General features: G+C 47.3%; 2 protein-coding genes across 2 annotated transcripts in view; both read left to right on the forward strand.

Annotated features, from left to right (window-relative positions):
* Nucleotides 1-16,286, forward strand: part of LOC106810416 (PHD and RING finger domain-containing protein 1-like) — a 62,160-nt gene that overhangs the window by 6,918 nt on the left and 38,956 nt on the right. The window contains exons 2-7 of the mRNA XM_014813767.1: nt 11,218-11,578; nt 11,792-12,027; nt 12,257-12,340; nt 12,707-12,828; nt 13,079-13,170; nt 14,368-14,627. Coding sequence (XP_014669253.1) covers nt 11,335-11,578; nt 11,792-12,027; nt 12,257-12,340; nt 12,707-12,828; nt 13,079-13,170; nt 14,368-14,627 — 1,038 coding nt within the window. The 5' untranslated portion in view covers nt 11,218-11,334. The remainder of the gene's footprint in view (nt 1-11,217; nt 11,579-11,791; nt 12,028-12,256; nt 12,341-12,706; nt 12,829-13,078; nt 13,171-14,367; nt 14,628-16,286) is intronic.
* LOC106810415 (spore wall protein 2-like) lies at nt 5,794-8,843 on the forward strand. The gene is made up of 4 exons (XM_014813766.1): nt 5,794-5,862; nt 5,942-5,982; nt 6,709-6,777; nt 6,899-8,843. The coding sequence occupies exons 1-4, from the start codon at nt 5,794-5,796 to the stop codon at nt 8,841-8,843; spliced, it is 2,124 nt and encodes a 707-aa protein (XP_014669252.1).

A 16,286-nucleotide genomic window follows, 5' to 3' on the forward strand; every position in this document is an offset into this window, starting at 1 on the left:
ACTAGTTTTCTTCTTAGAGAGATTGTATAATCAGAGACTGGGAGTGCATAACACATGCTCGCGATAACGTTGTGGAACTCTCACTGTCACATATAAATAGACTGATACACCACTAACCCAACCGCAGAACAGTCGATCGTAGGCATCCAGGTTTTTGTTAGTTCTGAAAAGTCCTTGAGAGTATAAAATGGACTCGGCTAGAGTTTTAGGTAGTCTCAATTCACGAGATTCTAATAAGTACGTGATGGGCCACAATTTCTTGTTCCTCACTCCATTCTCGCTACGCGGTGTTGATTCCCAATGCACGCAATTTTCTCGAGATAGCGTGCTTTGGGCTACCGTTGTCTAGTGAATCAAAAGTACTTGTCCATACTATGTACACTTCAGACAGTTGGCAAATGTGCATACACCAGATATTATAAAAAGCTGCGTTTGATAGCTAAATCGCAGTAAAAATCGGTGGGAATTCTGAACCTTCGCGCGATTTTAAACAAACTCAAGTCCATGATATGTGGTTGCATGCAATCTCCCAATCTGTCTAATCTAGCAATCGCCGACTCTGCGGCAACCTCATCAATCTCTAGCATCCCAACCCACGCTGATAAACCTGCATGCAACACCCTGTAAAACTGGGTCTGCACAATCATGTCGAACTCTAGCACCCCAACACGACGATCGGTTAAACCTGTCTGCAAAACCGGGATCCACTTACTGCTAATATAGATTACTATAATAACACTATCGTATGTACAATCTATCGATGTAAAATCGGTAGATTGCGCATATCGGTAACATGTGTTCGCAATTCTGCGAACCAGTTATGGCCGCGGCCGCACGGATTGTAGGTAATATTGCCTATTTTTAGTGCAAGTCGTGGAACCGCTCTATAGCCTTGTAGCAGAAGCAAAGGGCTTGACCGAGTAGAGCTTAGGGCTCTGGGTGACTGATAATAGGTGCATACAATGACTTATCTACACAGGAGTATTAATAAAGATGGCAGAAATCCATTCCTTAAGGAAGCTGGCCCTGTTCTTAGGCTTATGGTTGAAGAGTCTAGATTGGACTCTCCAGTACTATTAGTATAGCTGATAGATGTTCAGCATCAGGCCCAGTAGAATTTTGTTGTCACAGGCCCTAATTTCTAGAAGTTTTTATACTGATAGGCAATCATTTTTACAAGCCATAAATCGGCAGAAAGGGGAGGGGGGAGAAAGAGAAAATATAACCGCTTAAATGTTAACCCTAGCCACAAAACATGTAAACAAATGTGATTGGAAGTTAGAAGGTAACCACATATAGAAACGGGTGTATAATAAATATTTCATTCATCCTAGTGTGTGGTTTCATTCATGATTCAACTGTTGAATGATGAACATCTCAAATGTTCAGAGAGATGTTTATCACATCTCTCACGCGGAGTTCGATAAAAAAATCGCCTGAGCGCAGAGTTGAGTAATCGTCCCCAAATAATAAACAATAAAAGTGCTGCACCGTTATGTTTTTGCCATGAGATGGCGGTAGCTAACTGGATGTTTTCTTTCAGGCATTAATTTAAAGGTGCACACTCTCGGTGCTTCGTATCAAAGCCGCGATACCAATTCCTCTTCGATTGGAGTGTAATCGGATGGGCCGAATTTGATGCAGTCCATATTGTGAGCAAGATGAGTTCGGACAACCACTTGGCACACAAAAAAGATGCCGAGTGATAGAGAGCGACTGCGACGATGAATGCGCAGGATGCAGGAGAGGACGGTCAAACAGAGATCACCTCCTGACGTGGGAGGTGATCGAGCAGAAGACAAAGATAAAGGACCTGAAACTGAGGAAGAGTCTAGTGAGAACTCTGAGGACGAGGAAGCAGAGAGTGGAAGCGAAGAAGAAGATGACATTGAGGACGACGACGAAGGTATCAGTCATTCATTAGTTGTCGATTAAATTAAAAACAACAACAATGATATATACAATATAATTTGCTCTACCATACAGCCTTTCAGTGCCTCAGAATGAGATTGCTGGCACTAAGAATGCAAGATTTCATCTTTCACTATCACATCTACCAAACAGCTAGAGTGTGTTCATCCTTTAATAATTGGCATTTTTTAATTTTGTATTCAATTCAGATGAAGGTTAAGATCGGGTAATGGTTCGGAAAAGAAGAAGCGGACACCGTCACGACGCCGCATAATGCAAGAAACCCTGTGGTGATGTCGGAGGTAGCAGCGAGAGCGAGCGGGTGGTGAGAGGTTGACCGGTGTCCTGTTGCTGCTGGCGCGCGTTCGCTCTCAAGACATCGGCACACCGAATCGTGTGATCACAGCTTTCTGCTTGGAATGCATCGAGGAGTGGTCAAGGTAGGTGGTGCCTTGATAAGTGGGACACCATATGTCTTGTTGATCACGTTTCTGCCTTCGAATGCATCGAGGAATGGTCAAGGTTAGGTGGTGCTTTGAGTGAGTGCATGCGCGTTTCAGAGTTCCGCCAGTGACTGATAACTAGAAGTAGTGTATGTCCGTGTGTGATGCTTGTAATATGAATCGCTGCAGTTTTTTGAAATCTTTGCTGATTCTTGCGCTTGTTTTTCTACAGAATCTGAACACTTGTCCAGTAGACAGACAAGTTTTTCATCTGATATTTGCAAGACACAGCTTTGAATGGACCTATATTTCAGAAGGTGAGCAAAGCAGTGGTTAGTGTCAGAACGTTGGGTTACAGTTACGTAGTAAGCTTCTTACTGTCACCTGTTGTTGTTGCTGTCACCACACGACCAACACCACCACATGACGACAACTACCACCATCACCAGCACCACGACTACGCAATTTCTTTGAGTCAACGATAGTCAGTCTCGATTACTGATCACATCAAAAACCCCTATTGTTAGTCAATTTGCTCTCAAAGGCACGTGCTTTAGAGATTAACTGCATAGCTTGATTCACATGATATAGTTAGCTTTATTCACTGCGACATAATTGCAATAATTATGACTGCTGGTCACTGGTAATTGTACACTGTCTAATTATCTCTTTCTCCCTTGACTTCTGATAGATCACTGTCAAAGACAGGCAGGAGCAGATCCGGAGGAGGATTGAAGATCCAACCTACTGCGAGTTGTGCGCGTCGGTGTGACCGGGAAGATCGACTCCTACTCTGCTGACGGCTGTGACCTAGGGTATGACAACGCTTCCCCATTCATTCAGAATCAGATACCCAGTCTTCATCGCTATGCAGTTCTTCCATTGGATTTTAATCGCCTTTGATTCGAATCATATACGGCATTGTTGTTGTTGTTTCGAGCGGTGTAGATTCAGTGGGCATACATGTGTTGTGTACGTGGAAATTTTAAACGCTTTACGGCGTAGGTTTTTTGCGTGGGCTTGTAATCAGTACTTGTTACCTGGTATGCTTCTCTGTAACAGCTACCATTTGGAGTGTCTGGATCCTCCCGCTTGCTACAGTTCCTTCTAGACGAGTGGTTTTGTTGGGTGACTGTCTTGACGCGGGCCGCCGGAAGGTTAGTGTGTGAAATGCTGCAATTCCTTGCAACGCGAGGAGAAAGTTGGCATGTGATGCAATTCTGAGTTCTATTACCTGTGTGTAGGTTGTTTATGATGTTCGTAAAATGTGGTAGATGTTTGTCTGAAGGCTCTTTGTTGGTTCATGTAACGTTGTGTTGGCTATGGTCAGATGGTCAGATATAATCTCTTTTGAAAAGTAATTTAGTTACGTTAGTAAGCTATTTATTTCGTGATCAATGTCATCTGAGATTGATTGCTGTGAACGTTTTTCTGTTTTTGACTTTACTAGTCGACTTTCAGATCGCTCATCTGTTTTGAAAAGTTTTTGGCACTGTTTTTAGACGAGCTAAACGAGTGACGATTTAGCTCAGGGATTTATCGATGACAGTGCTTCGAAAACGTCCTCCTCCCCCTACAGGGTAGAATTATGCCAATGCTGCTGTCACCTCTTTCCTGAGATTTGGCTCATTAGGATTTAGCACAATTTGTGATGAAATGCAAAGCATAGCACTCCATATCACATTGTTACAGTGCTTGTCTCGATGACATTGTTTTCCAGTCATCAGTAAACATTTTTTGTGCAGAATATCAGTTCCTTTCGAGAAAAAATGAAAGTAATATGTGAATACAGTATGACCTTAGAAAATGCAAGTCCTAATGGCCAGATCTTACAGAGAAGAGTTGGAAGATGGAAAGCAGCAGAGCAATGCATCTATAGTGTTTGCTTGGGTGTTGGCATTTACTCGGTTCTGAATTTTCCAAGCTAAGTTGTGACGGGCAGTGTGAAAGCCGTAATACTAGCAAGCCCAAATCGAGCGTGTAACATTTGTGGTATGTTGCACAATTAACTGGTTGCTGTGTGTGATTTCCCTACGTAGTGTCTGGCCTGAAACTGAATTTGGAGATGAATAGCTATATTGAGTGGTTAACATCAAAGCCCTTCATGCATCAACAAACAACAAACACAACACTAATATTCATGGCATGCATTGGGAATGTGAACATTTAAATGTAACAATTCCAAAATTCGTTTACACAGTTAGTCCTATCTACTCTTACGTCGCGCTTGCGTGTTGTTTGGTATTCTGGGCGTGAAATCTAATTGATATCGAGTTATCAGGATCGATTGCCGTGGTGAAACTTCGCACGCACATGCATGGAGGCTTCGCTGCTGTCTAACAGCACGTGGTTTCCTCTGCAGACGTATCGTGCGACGAGGAGGAAGAGGTTGCGCGCAGAGGCGCCGCAGGCGACGGTGGAACGCAGCGGGTGCCGCGCACACGACTCAGCGAGCGCGTTCGCACTCGCATCGTGCAGCTACGCGGGCGTGTGCAGGAGGGAAGCGTCCGCATCGTCCAGGGAGAGATATACGACCGGAAGACGACGACGACGACGAGGAACGAGGAGGAGGACGACGAGAAGTATTGAGATCTACGTTTCGGGGAAGGATGAGTGTTAATTCTACGGTAGGTCTTCGTTCGACGTCCTCGTGGTGCTAGCTGCGCGAATTCCTCCTTATATAATGATATTAATTAGATAAAAAAAATTAATTTTAATTTTTAACAATTTTTTATTTTTTATTATTAAATTCTTTTTTTTTAAATTTAATTTTATTATTTATTTTATTCCTTTTTTTCTAGGAATGTTTTAAAGGATGTTGGATGCGAATGCCGGAAGAAGATGCAAAAACTGCCTAACGCACGTGTTGTTCTTTTGTTTTTGACGCAGCCGAGCGTCGACCTCTGCTAGGCATATCAGCTGTCGCAAACGCAAAAACCAAACCGAAGCTACGCGCGGAAGAGAAGCGGCGGACCGGCCGCAATGCGCCAAAACGACGAAAAAACGTAGACGACGGAGGAGGTAGGAAGAGAACTACGTAAGAAGAAGACACAGTCATCTCGCGAAGTCGTCGTCGACGTCGACTGCTAGGATCAGCGCGAGAAGAAAAACCGAAGCAGGCGGCGGTCAGGAAAAGGAACTGGTCAAGCGAGGTAAGGTGTGAGTAAAATTTCTTCTTGTTCTGTATTAGCATGTATTGACAGGACTTGACACATGCCGCTACTGTTTAGCGCAGGCTGGACGAGGATTTGACAGTCACCATTTCTGTTTTTGTCAGGTTGACAATGATTGACGAAGAGTTGACAATACATCGTTCAATATTTCACCAGGTTGACAAGGAGAACGCTGGCGCATTGCGCGTCAACACGGTGAAGAGGCGCATCGCAGTCCAGCAGGACTGGCGTCTCGCCGAAGCCCCGGCCGGCCGGCAGGCATCCCGATGGTGGTCGTCCGCGTCGCCGCACGCTCGCACAACCAGGGGCGACATCGGCTAGTCGAACCCCTCCACATTCCTTCGGCAAGAGAGACGAGAGACGAGCTCGGCTTCTCCGATCACTGGTACGTAGTGTCTCTGACCACTGGTCCACATCCTCGGCAAGAGAGACGAGCTCGGCTTCTCCGATCACTGGTACGTAGTGTCTCTGACCACTGGTCCACATCCTCGGCAAGAGAGACGAGCTCGGCTTCTCCGATGACTGGTACGTAGTGTCTCTGACCACTGGTCCACATCCTCGGCAAGAGAGACGGGCTTGGCTTCTCCAATCACTGGTATGTGCTTGGTATCTTGTACTCTGCGCGGACTTTATCCTGATTGCTATCCTGGCAGTTTTCTTTGCCAGCGTGTAGAGTTGCCCAGGCTGCACTCTCGCGCTCGTTGGTTTTTCTCGGCAAGAGAGACGAGCTCAGATTCTCCGACCACTGGTACATGGATCGCCGCCTCTTCACGATTTTGTCGGTGGTATCTCATCCTGGCAGATATGTCGGTCGTATCTCATCCTGGCAGATATGTCGGTCGTATCTCATCCTGGCAGATTTTGTCGGTCGTATCTCATCCTGGCAGATATATTGGTCGTATCTCATCCTGGCAGATATGCCGGTCGTATCTCATCCTGTCGGATTTCGTCGCCAGCACGACGAGTTGCTGGCATTCTTGCGCTCATCCGGTTTTCTCAGAAACTGTTGTTCGCCGCGACGTGTCAGTGAACGAACCACGTTAATTCATGGCGGGGGGGGCTTGCGTGCAAATAACTTTTACTAGTACTTTACTAGTTTATATTAGTTTACTTTAGTGCACTTTAACGAGTGCTAGTCGGTTAGTAGCATTCGTTAACTCATCTGCGTGTTTTTCGTGCAGGGATTCGGACAGCGCAGCCGGGCCTAGCGCTTCACGACAGTTCACTAAATCTTCGTCCGGTGAGAAAAGGTATGTCTCGCGATTATCTTGTAACGCTTAACCCGATCCGCCGAGTTCGGAAGCTCTCGTCATCTGTGTAGCATCGGCATCTCGAGCTCGCGACTCATCGCAGACGTTCTTGTGTCTTCAGGTTGACGCCGGCGATCCGAAAGAAGGCGAAACTGGCGCTACAGAACCCGACAAAGCGAACGCCGCCCGTCGTCACGGAACCGGCACCCTCTTCGTCGTCGCTCGACGTGCTAGGCTCGATCCTTGCCGAACAGAGCCTGCTGCAGTTGAAGTCGGCGGACGTGCGGATCACGCGCGACGGCTCGATAAAGCCGACGTCGCTGTCTGCCGTGAAACTGCAGTCGCGTGCCAGCCGCGTGTCCGAGAAGGCGCGCACGGCGAGAACCCTCGACAAGTCGTCGTCGTCGTCGTCAGCGACGGGAGACGAGCGGGTCGGCGCCGCGCGGCCAGAGCGCGTTGGCGTGGCGACGTCTCCCACGCGGCCAGAGCGCGTCGAGCAGAAGACGGTGGGCGACGATGACGTGTGCACGCCGCTGCTGAAGGAGCTGATCTACGATCCGCGGCGGAACGTGCCTCGCCGCGCGCGCACCGAACTCGTGTACGCGATGATGCGCGGCGACGGCGACTCGGACGCCGGCGACGCTCCGGTGAAGAGCGGCTGTTGTGCGCAGGGAAACGGCGCTGCGGGGAACGCGGTCATCTCACCGCAAGAGGGCGCCACGAGTGCGCCGACGAACTGCGCGTCCGGGGATTCAGCGACGGCGACGGCGGCGGCGGCGCTCGACGAGTGCGGGTTTGAGGCCGTGTCCGAAGCAGAGTCGATGGACTTCGGCGGTGGGGACGACGGAGACGATCGATCGGGGAGCGGTGGTGATGGTGACGGTGCCAGGGGAGATGCTTCGGAGCATGGCAGTGACGCCGAGGGAGCGAACGAGAGCAACGGCGACGACGATGCTGCGAACGGTAATGAGGAGGATGGAGCGGAGGATGGGGAAGTGGAGGAAGGTGGAGCGGTGGAGGATGGGGAAGCGGAGGAAGGTGGAGCAGAGGATGGGGAAGCAGAGGAGGATGGAGCGGAGGATGGGGAAGTGGAGGATGGGGAAGCAGAGGAAGGTGGAGCAGAGGATGGAGTGGTGGAAGGTGGAGCGGAGGATGGGGAAGTGAAGGATGGGCAAGCAACCCCAGCCGCCGGAGAGGAGGAGGAGGACGAGCGGGAAGAGGACCGGGAGGGTGATGAGGAAGAGCCAGCAGAAGAGGAAAGAGAAGAAGGCGAGGCAGCTAGTGAGGGAGAGGCGGACGAGGATGACGATGAGGTGGAGGACGGGGAAGTGGCAGACGATAACGAAGCTGATCCGGTCAGCGAAGAATCGGAAGATGCCGCACACGAAAACGGCCAAGAAGAAGACGATGAAGAAGAAGAAGAAGAAGACGATGAAGAAGAAGAAGAGGTAACTAGAGCTCAAGAGGAAGGAGGCGCAGATGACGAACAAAATGAAAGCAATACAGCAGAAGACGGCGAAGAGGCGTGCGAGATGCAAGAGGAGGAGGCCAACGAAGACGGAGACGAAGATGAAGCAAACGAACACGAAGAGGGAGAAGAGCAAGACGAGGAGGAGGAAGAAGAAGCTGCGGAGGGCAACGACGACGACCAGGCCGACGAAGAGGCGAACGAATCACACGACGATGGAGATGGCGACGGTAGCCACGGCGACGATGCTGCGAGGGAACCGGCCAGCAGCGGGGAAGAAGACGCCGTCGCCGACGGCAACGCAACGAACAGCGACGACGCGGGACACTCGTCACGCGGACGATCGCCGTCTGTCGTCGGTTCAGTGGGCGACAACCAGGGGGCGCCTGCGTCGGACGCAGAGAGCAGCGGCAACTCAGTGTGCCTCGTCGACATTGAGCAGCTGATCGAGGTGATCGACATTGAGGCTGGGGTCGCGAAGGTCGAGCGCGTCACGCTCAAGTCCCGCCACCTCAAGCAGCGGCCGAACTGCCGGCCGCGCCGCCGCCGCCGCCAGCAGCAGGTGGGTACCTTGTCTTATGTCACTGACCTTGTCTAAACCGTACCCAGGGTGCTACCCTCCGATAGTACCCTGGGGGACATAGACCTTCTCAGCGCTAGTAAGCAGTCTAGTCAGTCTGTCATGCTGCAAGGATTCACTGTCGTATTCCTTCCCTGAGGTTAGTATAGAGGGTTCCGCGAATTTTCAAATTATCCACAATGCAATGCCGCCGGCCATGACGGTTCCAGAAACCAGTTCAGGCATGGTACAAGTACATTGAGCAACACACTGTTCTCTGCTCATTTTATTCGCCTATTAAGCAAATCCATCACAACGACGCTCTCCTGCGCTGTTGTCAACTTCAGCAATCGGTATCAGAGAGAGCCACACAGCTTTTTTAGGCTGCCTAACGTGATCACAACACAAAGTAAAGTGACGAGAGACAAGGCGGACCACAGACGCTTGGGGCATTTTCAATAAAAAAGCAATGCTGAATAAACACGAAATGTATTTACTACCAATGTCTTAATGTTTCTCTACTTTCTTTTGCCTAGTATTGCCGATAATTACCTGTAAACATGCCGGTCAAATGCCCCTCTGCAACACACAGGTACACCAGCGTAACACCGCACGCACGGCGCACGCTGCTACACATTTACACTTATATACATATATCGCCGGCATCCAGTAGGCAGCTGTTTGAGTGGGGGTGGTGATTTCTCTTGCACGTGCAGCATACTCTACATAAAATGGCACCGAGGCAACATGTGAACAGAATTCACCAAGCCCGGCTTTACAATTACAATGTGCTGACATGATGCCTGTCCCATATTCTCTCATCGTGACCCATGCACGGATAGAGAGATTGTATAATCAGAGACTGGGAGTGCATAACACATGCTCGGATAACGTTGATGGAACTCTCACTGTTCACATAATAAATGTAGACTGATACACCACTAACCCAACCGCAGAACAGTCGATCGTAGGCATCCAGGTTTTTGTAGTTCTGAAAGTCCTTGAGAGTATAAAATGGACTCGGCTAGAGTGTTAGGTAGTCAATTCACGAGATTCTAATAAGTACGTGATGGGCACAAGTTTTGTTCCTCACTCCATTCTCGTACGGGTGTTGATTCCCAATGCACGCAATTTTCTCGAGATAGCGTGCTTTGGCTACGTTGTCTAGTGAATCAAAGTACTTGTCCATACTATGTACACTTCAGACAGTTGGCAAATGTGCATACACCAGATATTATAAAAAGCTGCGTTTGATAGCTATATGCAGTAAAAATCGGTGGAATTTCTGAACACTCGCGATTTAAACAAACTCAAGTCCATGATATGTGTTGCGTGCAATCTCCCGATCTGCTCAATCTAGCAATCCACCGACTCTGCGGCAACCTCATCGATCTCTAGCATCCCAACCCACGCTAATAAACCTGCATGCAAAACCGGACCTGTGTAATCCCATTGAACTCTAGCAGACTAGCACCCCAACCCACGCTGATAAACCTGCCTGCAACACTTTGCAAAACTGGGTCTGCACAATCATATCGAACTCTAGCACCCCAACACGCGCTGGTAAACCTGTCAGCAAAACCGGGATTCACTTACTGCTAATATAGATTACTATAATAACACTATCGTATGTACAATCTATCGATGTAAAATCGGTAGATTGCGCATATCGGTAACATGTGTTCGCAATTCTGGGAACCAGTATGGCCGGCGGCACGGGATTGTAGGTAATATTGCTATTTTTAGTGCAAGTCGTGGAACCCTCTATAGTCTTGTAGCAGAAGCAAAGGGCTTGACGAGTAGAGCTAGGGGCTCTGGGGCTTGACTAATAATAGGTGCATACACTGACTTATTTACACAGGAGTATTAAGTAAGATGGCAGAAATCCATTCCTCAAGGAAGCTGGCCCTGTTCTTAGGCTTATGGTTAAAGAGTCCTAGATTGGACTCTCCAGTACTATTATTATCAGCTGCAAGATGTTCAGCATCAGGCAGTAGAATTTTGTTGTCATACAGCCTAATTTCTAGAAGTTTTTATACTGATAGGCAATCATTTTACAAGCCATAAATCAGCAGAAGGGGAGGGGGAGAAGAGAAAATATAACCCTAAATGTTAACCCTAGCCCCACAAAACATGTAAAACTGTGATTGGAAGTTAGAAGGTAACCACATAAGAAACAGGTGTAATAAATATTTCATTCATGCCTAGTGTGTGGTTTCATTCATGATTCAACTGTTGAATGATGAACATCTCAAATGTTCAGAGAGATGTTCATCACATCTCTCACGCGGAGTTCGATAACAATCATTTAGCGCAGAGTTGAGTAATTGTCCCGAAATAATAAACAATAAAAGGTGCTGCACCGTTATGTTTTGCCATGAGATGCGGTAGCTGACTGGATGTTTTCTTTCAGGCATTAATTAAAGGTGCACACTCTCGGTGCTTCGTATCAAAGCCGCGATACCAATCCTCTTCGATTGGAGTGTAATTCGGATGGGCCGAATTTGATGCAGTCCATATTGTGAGCAAGATGAGTTCGGACAACCACTTGGCACACAAAAAAAGATGCCGAGTGATAGAGAGCGACTCTGACGATGAATGCGAGGATGCAGGAGAGGACGGTCAAACAGAATCACCTCCTGACGTGGGAGGTGATCGAGCAGAAGACAAAGATAAAGGACCTGAAACTGAGGAAGAGTCTAGTGATAACTCTGAGGACGAGGAAGCAGAGAGTGGAAGCGAAGAAGAAGATGAAATTGAGGACGACGACGAAGGTATCAGTCATTCATTAGTTGTCGATTAAATTAAAAACAACAACAATGATATATACATATAATTTGCTCTACCATACAGCCTTTCAGTGCCTCAGAATGAGATTGCTGGCACTAAAGAATTGCAAGATTTCATCTTTCACTATCACATCTACCAACAGCTAGAGTGGTGTCATCCTTTAATAATTGGCATTTTTTCAATTTTGTTCAATTCAGATGAAGGTGAAGAATCGGGTAATGGTTCGGAAAAGGAAGAAGCGGACACCGTCACGACGCCGCATAATGCCAAGAAACCCTGGGTGATGTCGGAGGGTAGCAGCGAGAGCGAGAGCGGTGGTGAGGAGGTTGACCGGTGTCCTGTGTGCCTGCGCCGGTTTCGCTCACAAGACATCGGCACACCCGAATCGTGTGATCACAGTTTCTGCTTGGAATGCATCGAGGAGTGGTCCAAGGTAGGTGGTGCCTTGATAAGTGACACCCATAGTCTTGTGATCACCGTTTCTGCTTGGAATGCATCGAGGAATGGTCCAAGGTAGGTGGTGCTTTGATGAGTGATGCGCGTTTCAGTTTCCGCAGTGACTGATAACTAGAGAAGTGTATGTCCGTGCGTGATGCTTGTAATATGAATTGCTGCAGTTTTTGTTGAAATCTTTGCTGATTCTTGTGCTTGTTTTTCTGCAGAATCTGAACACTTGTCCAGTAGACAGACAAGTTTTTCATCTGATATTTGCAAGACACAGCTTGAATGGACCTATATTTAAGAAGGTGAGAAAGCAGTGGTTAGTGTTCAGAACGTCGGGTTACAGTTACGTAGTAAGCTTCTTACTGTCACCTGTGTTGTTGCTGTCACCACCACGACCAACACCACCACATGACGACAACTACCACCATCACCAGCACCACGACTACGCAATTTCTTTGAGTCAACGATAGTCAGTCTCGATTACTGATCACATCAAAAACCCCTATGTTAGTCAATTTGCTCTCAAAGGCACGTGTTTGAGATTAACTGCATAGCTTGATTCACTGGATATAGTTAGCTTTATTCACTGGACATAATTGCAATAATATATGCTGGTCACTGTAATTGTACACTGTCTAATTATCTCTGTCTCCCTTGCCTTCTGATAGATCACTGTCAAAGACAGGCAGGCAGCAGATCCGGAGGAGGATGAAGATCCAACCTACTGCGAGTTGTGCGGTCGGTGTGACCGGGAAGATCGACTCCTACTCTGTGACGGCTGTGACCTAGGGTATGAACAACGCTTCCCCCATCATCTCAGAATCAGATACCCAGTCTTCATCGCTATGCAGTTCTTCCATTGGATTTTAATCGCCTTTTTGATTGGAATCATTACCGGCATTGTTGTTGTGTTTCGAGCGAGTGTAGATTCAGTGAGCATACATGTGTTGTGTACGTGGAAATTTTAAACGCTTTACGGCGTAGGTTTTGCGTGGGGCTTGTAATCAGTACTTGTTACCTGGTATGCTTCTCTGTAACAGGTACCATTTGGAGTGTCTGGATCCTCCGCTTGCTACAGTTCCTCTAGACGAGTGGTTTTGCGGTGACTGTCTTGACGCGGGCCGCCGGGAAGGTTAGTGTTGTGAAATGCTGCAATTCCTTGCAACGTGAGGATAAAGTTGGCATGTGATGCAATTCTGAGTCTATTACCTGTGTGTAGGTTGTTTAATGATGTTCGTAGAAATGTGGTAGATGTTTGTCTGAAGGCTTCTTTGTTGGTTCATGTAACGTTGTGTTGGCTATGGTCAGATGGTCAGATATAATCTCTTTTGAAAAGTATTTAGTTACGTAGTAAGCCATTTATTTCGTGATCAATGTCATTTGAGATTGATTGCTGTGAACGTTTTTCTGTTTTTGACTTTACTAGTCGACTTTTAGATCGCTCATCTGTTTGAAACGTTTTTGGCACTGTTTTTAGATGAGCTAAATGAGGTGACCCGATTAGCTCAGGGATTTATCGATGACAGTGCTTCCGAAAACGTCCTCCTCCCCCTACAGGGTAGAATTATGCCAATGCTGCTGTCACCTCTTTCCTTGAGATTTGGCTTCATTAGGATTTAGCACAATTTGTGATGAATAGGCAAAGCACAGCACTCCATATCACATTGTTTACAGTGCTTCTCTGATGACATTGTTTTCCAGTCATCAGTAAACATTTTTTGTGGAAATATCAGTTCCTTTCGAGAAAAATGAAAGTAATATGTGAATACAGTATGACCTTAAGAAAATGCAGTCCTAATGCCAGATCTACAGAGAAGAGTTGGAAGATGGAAAGCAGCAGAGCAATGCATCTATAGTGTTTGCTTGGGTGTTGGCATTTACTCGGTTCTGAATTTTCCAAGCTAAGTTGTGACGGGCTGTGTGAAAGCCGTAATGTACTAGCAACCCAAATCGAGCGTGTAACATTTGTGGTATGTTGACAATTAACTGGTGTGTGTGATTTCCCTAGAGTGCCTGCTGAAACTGAATTTGGAGATGAATAGCTTATTGAGTGGTTTAACATCAAAGCCCTTCATCCATCAACAAACAACAAACAACAAACTAATATTCATGGCATGCATTGGGAATGTGAACATTTAAATGTAACAATTCCAAAATTCGTTACACGTTATTCCTATCTACTCTTTACGTCGCGCTTGCGTGTGTTTGGTATCTGGGCGTGAATTCTAATTGATATCGAGTTATCAGGATCGATTGCCGTGGTGAAACTTCGCACGCACATGCATGGAGGCTTCGCTTGCTGTCTAACAGCACGTGGTTTCCTCTGCAGACGTATCGTGCGACGAGGAGGAAGAGGTTGCCGCCAGAGGGCGCCGCGGAGGCGACGGTGGAACGCAGGCGGTGCCGCGCACACGACTCAGCGAGCGCGTGCGCACTCGCATCGTGGAGCGGCGTGTGCAGGAGGGAAGCGTCCGCATCATCCAGGGAGAGATATACGACCCGGAAGACGACGACGACGACGACGAGGAGGAGGACGACGACGAGAAGTATGAGATCTACGTTCCGGGGAAGGATGAGTGTAATTCTACGGTAGGTCGTTCGTTCGACGTCCTCGTGGTGCTAGCTGCGCGAATTCCTCCTTATATAAACGCACGCACGCACGCACGCACGCACGCACGCACGCACACACACACACACGCGCGCGCACACACACACATATATATATATATGTCTTGCATCAATATATATATTATCAAGAGCTAATAATACCTAATAATCAATAGCTAATAATAAGGTATTATTAGCTCTTGATATTATTATATCATTCGGCTAAAAATGCTCGCTGTTGTATTGCGCGCGGCTGCCACCCTCGTGATAATTTCAATAGAATGCACGCACTAAGAACGTAATAAATATATACGCTCAAGATTATGTAGTCGTTGTCAGGAGCAGTCCACAATGTGTTTATATAGTGTGTTATTGCCCGGACTGCCACGGACTTGTAACTTTCTTTTCGTGTCGACCGTCTCTCCATCTCTTTCCGTCCGTGCGTGATATACAATATCACTATATATACAATGTATGTATAGTCCGTTATTGTCATTTCATTGTCATTATCACGCATCTTTTTCTTTCTCTGTTTCTTTCGCGCGCTCTCTCTTTCTCGCCCTTTTTAGTGTAATCAACATGATCTACAAAATAATACATATTATGTCGCACGGATTCTAGTGAGACCCACTGCGCCACGTGGCGCACATGGTCTGCCACCATATTGTATTAGCGAGCCGTATCACGTGACCCTCCCTCCACGCCCGAGGCACTGATCTCTATAATATATCTCTATGATATATATCTCTATGATATATTATAGAGATCAGGGGCCCGAGGATAGCAACACCCGTGAATTTTGACCTCGTAGCGCCATCTAGTGGCATTGGCTTTCAAAAACATTGATATTACACAAATATTTATTTTACATCTTTTTAATGCATAATTGCACTAATGCGTAATTTGTTAATCATTACCAATTAATTCGTGAAAACCAGCTTTACAGGCAAGTAGCTGCACCAGAGAGATAGTTTTCCTACATAACCGCTACTTAAGGGAAAGACCAAAATTTCCTTTTACAGAGACGTGTCCGTTGTATGGATGTGATCATTTCTCTCGAGACGAATAATAGAGACGAGCAAAGTGAATATTATAGACCGGATTTTACCAAGCACACGTGCTATCAGCCTGCCCGGCACCGGTTTGAACCAGAACGGCCAAGGAAAATTATTTTGTTAGTCAACGGCGAGCGACGTCGGAGCGCCATTTCCCTGTACATTAGCATAGCTGGGAAACGTTGCGCGATGCTGCGAGCAAAGTGAAGCATGTAGATAAGATTTTACCATGCACACGTGCCGTCCCGCCCCCGCCCGCGACTATAGTTTGAACGTATAAGAACGGCCGAAGAAAATTCTCTTGCCAGTCAACGGTGACCGACGCACGAGCGCTCTCTGCACGTACATTAATATTGGCATAGCGGGAAACCCAGGGCGTGGTGCTGCGAGCAAAGTGAATAGCATAGACCGGATTTTACCATGCACACGTGCTCTCAGCCTGCCCGGCTCCGGTTTGAACGCATAAGAACGGCCGAAGAAAACGGTCGAAAACACGTTAACAGGGGCGTGTACAGGATTTGTACCAGGGGGGGTCTAACCCTAACCCAAACCTGGGAGCACACGAAGGGGGGGTCTGGGGGGCTCT

This window comes from Priapulus caudatus, unplaced genomic scaffold (assembly GCF_000485595.1).
Source record: "Priapulus caudatus unplaced genomic scaffold, Priapulus_caudatus-5.0.1 Scaffold439, whole genome shotgun sequence".
NCBI lineage: Eukaryota > Metazoa > Priapulida > Priapulimorpha > Priapulimorphida > Priapulidae > Priapulus > Priapulus caudatus.

Bases quoted from the DNA above. Each gene is read 5' to 3' on its own strand.
- LOC106810415 (XM_014813766.1), top strand. From the start codon at position 5,794: ATGGTGGTCGTCCGCGTCGCCGCACGCTCGCACAACCAGGGGCGACAT. The intron at 5,863-5,941 runs ATTCCTTCGGCA...CCACTGGTCCAC, and splicing joins GGCTAGTCGAACCCCTCCAC to ATCCTCGGCAAGAGAGACGA. The intron at 5,983-6,708 runs GTACGTAGTGTC...TTTTTCGTGCAG, and splicing joins CTCGGCTTCTCCGATCACTG to GGATTCGGACAGCGCAGCCG.